We start from the raw sequence: 10,910 nt of genomic DNA, 5'->3' as shown, positions 1-10,910 counted from the left end.
CGGTATGCTTTAGTACAATTTTTTTTTGTAGCTTTAGATTAATTAGAAAATTCAATTTTGTCTGTAATTAATTAGAATTTATCTATAACTAAGTTATACATAGTCCAATGAGTACGAAATTTTTACTATAGTTCAAGCATACAATAATTAGCGTACCATAAAAATTTCACCACAATTGGACCATAGAAGCTGCAGCTTTAAATTATTCCAATTAATTACAGACAAAATTAGATTTTTCAATTAATCTAAGGCTACAGAAAAAATTTTGTACTAAAGCATACCGTATTATATATTCACTATGTAGATCTACTCATGTGGAGTCCAACAAAATTAGATTTTTTATTTTATGATTTTTCTATGATTTACTGTGATTTTTCAAAGATTCACCGAAAATAGAAAAAAGAAAATGCAAACCAACCATTGCTATAGCAAGCCGCAGTTACTGTAGCAAACACGTTGTTACTGTAGCAAAACCGCTGTCAAAAACCGCCCGGGGGTAAAATAGACGGTTTTGGAAAATTCAGGGGTTAAAACAAACGGTTTCATAGTTGGGGGGTGAAGTAGACCATGTATGAAAGGTGGGGGGTTAAGTAGACTTTTTCCTTTGCTGATATGGAGAAATGTCATGTTGCATTGTTTATTTTATTCAGTAGATGTTTTTTTTTTTCTGTCTTCATAATAGATCACTCATCCTCTCGTATAAAGCCTTACCTCAAGTGAATCGGGTGATGTATTTCCGCTATCTGATTAATGGAAATGAGGAATGCCTCGATTAAGAAAAAAAAAGCCTTACCTCAAGTTCCTTTCCTTCTGCACGTAGCAATATATGTCCTTATTTTTTATTACATCATACATCAAACAATTGTGTGAATTGCAACTCTAATCTCTTGAATGTATACCGGCCATGTGCAATGAACATAAAGTCGAATCAATTGTTTTGCATTCCTTTGCTCCGTATTTGACTCTCTTTTAATAACAGTAGATGTTGATAATAGGTAACATATTAGCTGCAAACCAACTAATCTATGCAAACTTGAAAACTACCAATCAGAACATACCAATCAGAACTACTAGATGTTGATCCAATGGATGAGGTGAGGGGGCTTAAGCGCAAAAAAAAGGTCGACGGGTGGGGGGCTTAAGCGCAAAAAAATCCCACCTCTCACCATATTTATTGGATCAGCATCTAGTGATCCTGATTGGTAGTTTCCAAGTTTGCACAAGTTGGTTGGTTTACATCTTATACGTTTTTTTGATAATATGGGTTGTTTCTTCTAATTGCAGTAGTGGGTAATTATAGTAGTAGGTGTCTAGGGGTATTTTTAGATTAGTTTTTAAATGATAGTGGTGAGTTGTTTTTAAATACAAGATACAAATGGGGCTGTTCCAGATTATTTTTTTATGACTGCAATGGTGGTTAATTTGTTTTTTTGGAAGCCTCCATTGTTGGCTATGGATTAATATTTTCATAGTATAGTAGGATCCACCCTAACTAAAATTTAGCTAGCTAATTGCTAGAGCTAAAATTTAGCCATCTAAAGATTAGCTAACTAAACTTTAGTTGGGGGTGTTTGGATTCTCTAGGTAATTGAAAGCCTTGACCATGCTACCCCTTATTAATTCTATTGTTTAGCTAGCTAAACTTTAGTTTGGGTGTTTAGATCCTCTAACTAAACTTTAGCTAAGAGTAGTTTGGTCATGAGGCCTTTTAGCTGGGTTGAAACGTGTAAATGAATTGCGTACATTTTAGTCTCTAGCTAAAGTTTAGTTGGGTTTAGTTGTGAGCTGTTTAGATCCACCATAGCCAAGTATAGTGTTGGTGGACTGGTGGTGGGTAATTTACAATAGGTAGTTGGGTACCGGACATTTTAGGTTTCTTAAATATTGGCAATAGTATGTGAATTTACAAATAGACATAGAGGTGTTTTGGGTAAAGTTCTCATGATAGGCAATATTAATTTTTTTCACAGATTAACATCAATAATTTGACTGTTAAGGTTTCTTTTGCTGGCCAATTACTACGATTTTCATTCATTCGGTAGAAATTTACACATCATAGATGGGTTTCAATCTTCATAGTTATGTTCCAGATTTAAGAACACTCTATTATAACTTTATCGACTATTTCCATCAAAATGATGGCTATAACAAGGCCAGCGCAAACAGCAGCAGAAACGCTTATTTCTCAACGGAGCACACCACTTGCTTAGCGATCTACAAGACTACAGGCTTACAATTTATGTATGGTTTTCATGTCCGCTGCCCCCTGCAAAGTCCCTTGCTCGACATGATCCCACCAGCCCATGAGGAAGTTGTCCACCACCAGCCTGAACCAAGGGGACAGCTTAACGCCATCTTCCCCGGCATCAGCTTTCCTGAGCAGCTCCTTCAGCTGATCGCGGTTCATGTACTTGACATCGGCCACCTCTTCAGGATTCGGGTTGAGCTTCACGTCACGAACCATGAACAAGAGGTAATCCACTGAAACAACAAGAATAGGAAAGGTTCTAAAGCCTGCAACTGCAAGACAGTCCCTTGAAACATGCAGAGTACAGCAAACACAAATAGTATGAAAACTGGGAATCCAGCATGTAACAGCAAAAGGCAATCAAGTATGTACACTCGTGTTCGCCCCATTTTCCATCTGAAGGAGCCTTGTAAAGCATCCTCCCGAGCGGAATGAACTGGTCAACAGGTAATTCGTCAGCCACTATTCCCAGTTCATCAAATAGTTTGCGCTGGGCTGCATTTCTCACTCCTGAACAGAATAAAAGATTGTGACTGGTCACGAGTAGAGTTCACGTAACAATATGGATGGTGCATATAAATCTATAATAGTATGGATTGGTTCCTCAATCTTCAAGGAATATGTATATACCTGCACAATTTTCCTCAATCAACTCTGACTCGCGGTAGAGAGGATGGCTACAGCAGGTGTTTGTCCAGACAAGTGGAAATGTCACTTTTGTTGCAGACCTTTGCTGTAAAGGCTATGATGTTACGATATCTTCTGTGGTAAACAAGCTTAGGAAATACTCTTCGATTTAGACAAGCCAGTTTAGAGAAATAGCAATGCAGTATACAACAAAGGCAGAAGAACCGGCAACAAATGACTCATGTCCACTGTTCTGAGCTGTCGCTTTACAGTGTGTGGAACTGTTTACATATATGATGAGACATAACTGAACGTAAGGTAAATTTCTCGTACAGAGCAGAAAGATATGTAAGATTCATGAACAAAATCCTAAAAGCCAGTAGTCTGGTATTGGACAGTATAGTATTCATGGCGGCAACTATTTCACCAGCAGAAACAGGCTGACAGTTCTTGAGCGAAGCAAGACATGTTCTACTCAGCCAAATTTATGTGGTAAAATTGAAATTGCACCCTCTTAAGAAGGACCTTAATTCCAAAATGGTTAATCATATTCCTTCCTAGACTGTTATAAATACTTTCTTTTGTAGAAGTACAAACAATTTTCCAGAGAGATCCATGCTCTTCCATGTTAGGTGAGGCATTACATGAAAGCAAAAGTGATGTTATCCTTGTAAATTAAACCCTGCTATTAACCTACCTAATAATCATGACCAGGCAAGGGAATTTTTTTATGAAGATTGCTGTAGTGATTGCTGCATAATGTGCAAGTGCAATTCCTCAATATGAAGAGAAGCCAAGAAGCATTCAAGAAAAATAAAATGAGAATAATTTTGAGGGGATTGCTTCAATATGGCCATTCTATGTCAGGAATGGGATCATCCATTTAGGGAACAGAAAAAGTAGGCTCTGGCAAAGAAAAACTTGTCATCCACCAGCTAAAGCATGGAGCAACCAAATCCGTGGTTCACTCAAAATAGAACTATCAGAACACAAACTATGGCTGTTTCCAATTTTCAGTTGAATCTAAAAAAATCGACCTGCGGGGAGTAAGACAGCCCCCGGGCAGCATTAAGAAGGCCTTCTCACACAGGCCGAGATAACCCCTGCCCCACCCATACACAGCGGCAGCGGCACCGTAGCCCATGTGAGAACGACCATGATCGGGGTCAGGCCTTAGACCTGTGCTTTGGCATGGTACGACTAGGGGATTTTTCTAACCCCAGCCTGAAATTCGCTCCCATGAGGAGTCGAACTTAGGACGTAAGGAGTGCTATTCAAGCCACCTAACCAACTCAGCTAGAGGCCTTTTTCCCAATTTTCACTTGAACCTATCCATGATATCAGGCTTGGATAAATGCAAATGCCAAACATCGCACTCATATGTGCCAAGACACCCAAACTCCAGTTTGATCACAACCCATCTAAGACCTCTACCACCATTGAGAAATCATGAATTCATGTCAAGTAGCTAAGCCCATTTTGAATACACAACGATTCTTTTTTTTCCCAAATCACACACAGAACCTACTCCAAGCATAATAGCAAAAGGTTGCATAACCTACTTGATTGGAAAATGAACGAAGTGAACTCAGAACTGCAGCCAAGGATTCAAGGAACATGAAGTGGAATTTACATTACATCTTAAAGCAAGACAACCATATTTAGTGTTGTGTGAATACCTGTAGTAGCAATTCATATTTGGAGTTGAAAAGGAAAACACTGAAAGCTCTGTGCAGGGCATTTCCAGCTTCTATCTTGTCCATGAGATGGCCTATAATTATTGATCAAGTACAATTAATAAACAAGTGCAATAGCAGCTAAAATGTGATACTTCACTGTTAGGACTCTGGTTTAAGGTCACAAGTCACCAATAAGTGAGCAACACTCACATATTAAAAACTAAAATTGTACTCTGTAATGGTAAGGTGCAACTCATGCTATCCTGTTGAATGCACAATAAAATTCCACCGGAGCTTATATTGGCAGGAAAATAGTGTTACGCCAAATTCACAAAAAAGCGGGCTGCAAATGTGTTGGATATTATTTCAAAAAATTAATTAATATTGTATAGACAGATGCCCAGCCAGTTCTAATCATTTAACATAGGGATTTGCTTTTGTACTATATATATTAAAAGGAACATGTATTTGAAATATCTCTAGACCATGAGGTTGAGAGCTTTACAGCAATTGCGGTTTGGCCATTGAATTTAACAATTCATCATAGACTCCAACATTTCATACAGAATAGTATGAACATGTGAACATTGACCAAACATACGCCTAACAGTACTTTCTATTCTCTCGATGAGACTACAATCAAATATTAATGTAACTTGAGGTTCCACCAAACATTAAATGTAAGAGGGCAATTGCAAGCATTTTTGCACTTGTCAAAGTCAAACATGGCAATTAGGATACTTATCAAACTGAGTACGGCTAGAAAGAACAGTCAGCACCAATGTCACAGTCTTGTTTTGAATATCACAACCGTGCATAACTGAATGGAATAGACAAATTCACACGGAGTCACGTACAGTTATACTTGGACTCGTGGCCGATGACATTGTCTTGTTCATCCACTAAAATGCACCTGCATGGAAAAAATTAAATTTCTGTTTTATTGGCAGCAGTCACAAGATTTAAAATGGAAGCGACCAGACTGGTTTTCAACCTCAATCTGAATCTCTCAGTCCACTAAGTTGTAGTTGTAGCAACAGTAATCTAGATTCCGAAAGGAGAAAGAATCATAGCTCATGTAATTAGATAATACACGAGAGATAATAGTTTCAATAGCCACAATTCGATGCAATCAAGGCACCGCGCGAGCCGACGAGATCAGTTATCACTACCTTAGCTACCACACAAGCAGAGCACTGCTAGCAAATTTGACGCGACGGAGGGACCGGAGGCAACTCACTCGTCCTCAAACATGAGCCGCCGCTGGACGGCGTCCATCCCGGCGTCGGCGTCAACGGCGCCGGGGCCGGGGCCTGGCTTCCCCATCACGGCGCCACCTGCGGAGGCGGCGAACGAGTGGCGCCCGCGGAGACTGGGGAGCGCCGACCCCGCCGAAGAGGAAGAGACAGCCAAGCGAGCCCACGCCCGCCGCCTGACGCCGAGCGATGCCGAGGCGGACGCGAGGAGCGCCAGGGGCCGCGCCGCCGATGCCGCCATGAGGGGAGGGAATGGGTGCGCGCACGGGCACTACGCCTGGATTTGGTGGGCTGGTAACTGGTTTGGTCGCTGCTGTTCGGTGCGACCGACCCTGCGAGGTGCGAGGTGCGAGGCTTGGGGTTTAGAGCATCTCCACCTAACGAAAAAAGCTGTTATTTTAGACATCTTCGGCAGTTTTATAAACTCAATCCTAATAAAAAATTCTTGTCATCTTAAATCATAGCCTCTCATCCCTCAAATAAAGGAGACACCTCTCCTCCCCAATCCACAATTTTTCTAATTGAGGATTTATTTTCTCGTTCTGGCGGAGAGAAGATCTTAAAAATCCCAAAACATGTTTTGTTTCTCCCCAATAACTAGTTTTTTTGTTAGAGTTTTCTCCTACTTCTGAAGATGTATATGCATGTAGCTATAGGACAGGGTCGCCTTTCGTTTTAACGTCGCAACATGGTGAAATAGATGGATTTTACTACGACAAACGATCCTGAACGACAGCGGTGTTATGTTTTTTAAGAGCCGGAGCTTCATTCATTGATGAACGTGGTTACATTCTGCATCTAGAATACACGGTAAGCCTGGTGGTGGTACAAGCCACTCCTCTAAATTAGTACGGGATACAAGTTTATCACATTTATGAGCTAGCTTATTATAGGTTCTACTAGAGAAAACAAAAGTGAAATCAATGAAACTCTAACTCCGGTCATAGACTTGCTGTAGAAGAGGACCAACGTCAGAATTTTGGCATGAAGGATTCTCCCACAGATTAACAAGCACATGGCAATCCGTCTCCACCTCAAGACGTTTCACCCTCCCCCCTCAATGGCGAACTGCACTCCATAGCAGCATGCCATCGACAAACGGTCCTGAACGGCGGCAGTGTTATGTTAAGGCAACTCGTTTGTATCTAGGGTTGATTGGTCCCCTCGCTCCGCACTGTGAAGTTTTACCTTGCCCAGTCAAGATAGGAAACAAGCAGCTGCGGGTGAGGTTTGGACATTGTTTGCTTTACCAACGTGAGAGAGCCAATTCGGCTCACCCAAGCCCAACAAGCTTCTTGTGTCTTGCGCTGGCTATGCAAAGCTAGCTAGCTCGGCAACCACGTAACCCCGATGTATGTTTGGTCCCCTTGCCTGAGTACTTAGAAGTCTCTAGGGTTAAGATTGTCCTCGCTTGCGTGAGAGAGCCGAATTGGCTCGCTCGTCTTGGCAGGCTTCTCGTTGATTATGCCGGCACAATAGACAATGCGAGGCGAAGCCTCGCGGGGAACCAAACAGCCCCTCGGTCGGGAACTTGGGATGTCCAACTAAAGAAATTATAATTCATATATTCTTCTGAAACACATTTGGCTGCTCGAAAAAGCATTTTTGCGGTAGTGGTTGTTAAGAAATCAAGTTCTTCTACACAAGCATAGGAACAAAGAAAACATAATAGAGAGGGAAACAACTCTTTATTAATCGATTTGCTCAGTACATGGATGTATATTCTCATGTCCCTTTCAGCCCTCTTAACAATCCCTTTTATAGAGGGGAGAGAGGGCCCGTTGTTCTTAGTCTTCCATGAAAAAGTTTCCTTGTAATTTTCCTCATTGAATTTGGCCATCATCAAAGTTTGATTTTCACATTAGCAGTTTGACTTTGATTTTATAACATTAGCAATAGAAAAAAAAACAACTGTTGTACGGCTGCAAGTGTGGCTCTATCGACAATAGGTATAGTCAGTGGCGGATCCCGGAACACCTAAGGGGGGCTGAAAATAGAGTTAGGGATTTTTAGGTCGCATCAGGCAGGGTTAAATCTTAGGGATTTTTAGGCCGTGCCCCGGACCGCAGCCTGGGCATCCCGAGGCCGGAACCTACAATATCTATTACATGTCTATAAATTTATACACATACATACTACTTCTATAAATAATCTGATAAACTAAACTAGCAAATCTTGAGATGACAAAATCATCATGAGCGATTCACTAGTCAGATTCTAAATCTAAGGCCCTGTTCAGCTTACCCCATATTCGGTTTGTTCGGCTTGTTTTTTCAACCGAAACAGTGTTTTTCTCTCACAACAATTCAGCCAGAACAGTGTCTTTCAGCCAGTTTCAGTCAAGTTTCAGACCAGCGAACGGGGCCGTGGTCAAATTTCATTGCACGACATTAACTAATTGATGCTAGTAGTATAAAATGATACATGCTCAGACCCCCAGTTATGTGTTTCAAATGGTGGAACTTTTTGGGAAACTCTCTCAACATGAGGTTGGATAAAGTGTCCGGGCAAAATAACACACAATTGAAGTGATTTTCTAGCAAACAAGTCAAGTGATTTGTGGACTATTGATTCAAAATAACAGGATAGTTTGCCTCACCCTAGCCTTTCTTTTTTAGAGCTGTTGGCACTAAGATAGAGTTCAACGCCGCAAGAAACACACATACAACTTAGAGACGAGGCGTGGTGTCGATTAACATCAAACTCTTTTCACCATACTTGGTGAGATTATTTTCCACTTCAAGTAATCAAATTTGGTTATGTTCTTTGTGGGTCGGTTGAGCGGGCCACCATATTCAAGAGTGATTTTCTGTAGTTCAGGTTGGTGCAGTTTTAACACCAAATTTGGGGCCTATTTGATTCCTCGCCAACAGACGCCAATGCCCAGTTGTGGCGTGCTGCAGCTGCGTGGAGAAAATGACCGCAACACTTGTGGTGAAAAGCTAGCACATAAATGAGCTGAAGAATCTGTAGCTACCGTAACTTTCAGACGTGAACCAAGCAGGCGCCACTTGCATGGTGTGGCGAAGCAAGGCGGGGAACCAAACACCCCATTTGAATATCTGATGGAGCTAAAATGTCTCACGATTGTGGAGAAACCATGAATCTGCACAAAGTGTTGATGTGAGCTTTGTAAATTATAAACAGATATAGTAGTTGTGGATGGCTGTTGTTGATGTAGGTTTGAAACTTGCATAGGCTTTATGCTATGTTATTTCTCTATGGTCCAAACACGACTCTGTTTTTTTTTTCTTTAGAATTTGGTCTAAACAAGACTCTTTGTGCACATTTCTAATCCTAGTGGAGGTTTGAAGTATGCATGTCTTTTTCTTAAAACATCTTCAAGTACGCATGTGGATCCCAACTTTTTGTATTCTCGCCTTAAGGTTATTTCCATGTGCATAAGCGTATTATTATTATTCCATTGAATGGTAATTGATGCTTCTGTAATTCATCTCAAGATTAGATGTTAGCTAGCTGGACCATTGATGCTGCCTTGATTCCCAACATAACTATGTACAGCTCATTAGAAGTTCATGTCAATGAAAAAATGATATGTGCTAAACAATTCAGCCACTACGCCAGATTCATAATGGACCAGATTGTGTATCATAAAGGTACTTACCATCATTTTCTTACCGACTTAGGTAGTAATCCTCTGTACCAACACCTTCGGGAGACTGATAGGTTAGCCCTAGGCCGTTGATGACAATGTGGACTTGTGGTATGATTTGGATCAGACTTTGGAACGGTTTGGACTTTGTTTTGCATTTGGACTTGTGGATTTCTTAATGGACTATGTTATAATGATGGACTTCATAATGGACTATGTTGTAATGATGAACTTTTGTGAATTATGATTTGTGATGATGTTCTAAATAATGGTCTTGTGTTTGTGGATGTATATATGTATATTTGTGGCAGTCAGATTCGAATTTGAATTATATATATATATATATATCGCGGTTCTTGATTGAACCGCCCTTACAAATACACACAACATCACCAGCCGCCCTTACAGAAGTCCACTACAGGGGCGGCTGATATTACCAGCCGTCCTTACAGAGGAAACTGTAGGAGCGGCTGAAAACACCAGCCGCCCCTACAGAGGCACCCTCTGTAGGAATACCCTGGGAAGGGCGGCTGGCGCAGCCGCCCCTACAGAGGCTCTAGAGCCGCCCCTACAGTTAACTTCTGTAGTAGTGAGCTTACAGGCTCCAAGAGTCTATAAAGTCCTTCTACTTGATCTTAACCAAAGATGTACAATTATTTGGTCCCGTCTGATTCTAAACAATCAAGAGGAAAGAAATGTTCGACGGCTCAAACATCCAAACAAACATGCTTGGATGGCACAACCTACAAAGATTTACTAGAGAACATAGAACGACCTCATATTTTTCAACAAACATTCTAATCTTTGGTCCAGAAAGGCAACACAGAGCCCTCGTTTAGTTGGGCTGATTCGGCGCCGTCAAATTCACTGTAGCACCATGTAGCGCCCTATAGCATTTCGTTTGTATTTGGTAATAATTGTCCAATCGTTGACTAATTAGGCTCAAAACGTTCGTCTCGTAAAGTACAACCAAACTGTGCAATTAGTTTTTGATTTCGTCAACATTTAGTACTCCATGCATGTACCGCAAATTTGATATGACGGGGAATCTTCTTTTTGCATAGTGCCAAAGTTTGGATTTTGGTGGAACTAAACAGGCCCAGAATCTCGTTCAAGAACACCATGATAGTTATCAGCAAACATTCTAATCATATTGTTTAAAAAAACATTCTAATCATAGTTCCAATCCACTAGCGCAGTAGCGCAGAAACTAGTACGTAACTAACATATTTATTAAGTGCGACAACCACCATGCATACGTTGAGGTAGCATCAAGAGGATGCACTTCAAGCATACGCAGGCTAGCTCCAGTTTTTTTTAGATAATCGATAAAATTCCAGCTTCATCTACACAAGGTGGAATCAGGCCACATATATTACAAACTACTTAAACCCAATGTCCAAGCTCAAACACGTCCAAAATGAACTTATAAGATCACCAAAGTTTAAAGAAAACCCTAAAAACCCCCGCACCAACTGATGGCAGCG

General features: G+C 40.9%; 1 protein-coding gene across 1 annotated transcript; it reads right to left on the bottom strand.

Annotated features, from left to right (window-relative positions):
* Positions 1-2,089: 2,089 nt before the first annotated feature.
* Positions 2,090-6,153, bottom strand: LOC136512516 (isopentenyl-diphosphate Delta-isomerase I-like). The gene is made up of 6 exons (XM_066506480.1): positions 5,795-6,153; positions 5,412-5,467; positions 4,555-4,646; positions 2,879-2,981; positions 2,621-2,758; positions 2,090-2,481 (listed from the first exon to the last, which is right to left on the bottom strand). The coding sequence occupies exons 1-6, from the start codon at positions 6,049-6,051 to the stop codon at positions 2,231-2,233; spliced, it is 897 nt and encodes a 298-aa protein (XP_066362577.1). The 5' UTR covers positions 6,052-6,153; the 3' UTR covers positions 2,090-2,230.
* Between the last annotated feature and the right edge of the window lie 4,757 nt (positions 6,154-10,910).

The sequence above is a fragment of the Miscanthus floridulus genome, chromosome 16 (genome assembly GCF_019320115.1).
Source record: "Miscanthus floridulus cultivar M001 chromosome 16, ASM1932011v1, whole genome shotgun sequence".
NCBI classification, from domain to species: Eukaryota; Viridiplantae; Streptophyta; class Magnoliopsida; order Poales; family Poaceae; genus Miscanthus; species Miscanthus floridulus.
The sequence above is the reverse complement of the archived record's forward strand: the minus strand, read 5'-3'. Positions and strand labels throughout refer to the sequence as shown.

Coding starts and splice junctions, on each gene's coding strand:
- LOC136512516 (XM_066506480.1), bottom strand. CDS start 6,051: ATGGCGGCATCGGCGGCGCGGCCCCTGGCGCTCCTCGCGTCCGCCTCG. Junction 5,468..5,794: donor CGGCTCATGTTTGAGGACGA/GTGAGTTGCCTC, acceptor TTTTCCATGCAG/GTGCATTTTAGTGGATGAAC. Junction 2,759..2,878: donor GATTGAGGAAAATTGTGCAG/GTATATACATAT, acceptor TATTCTGTTCAG/GAGTGAGAAATGCAGCCCAG.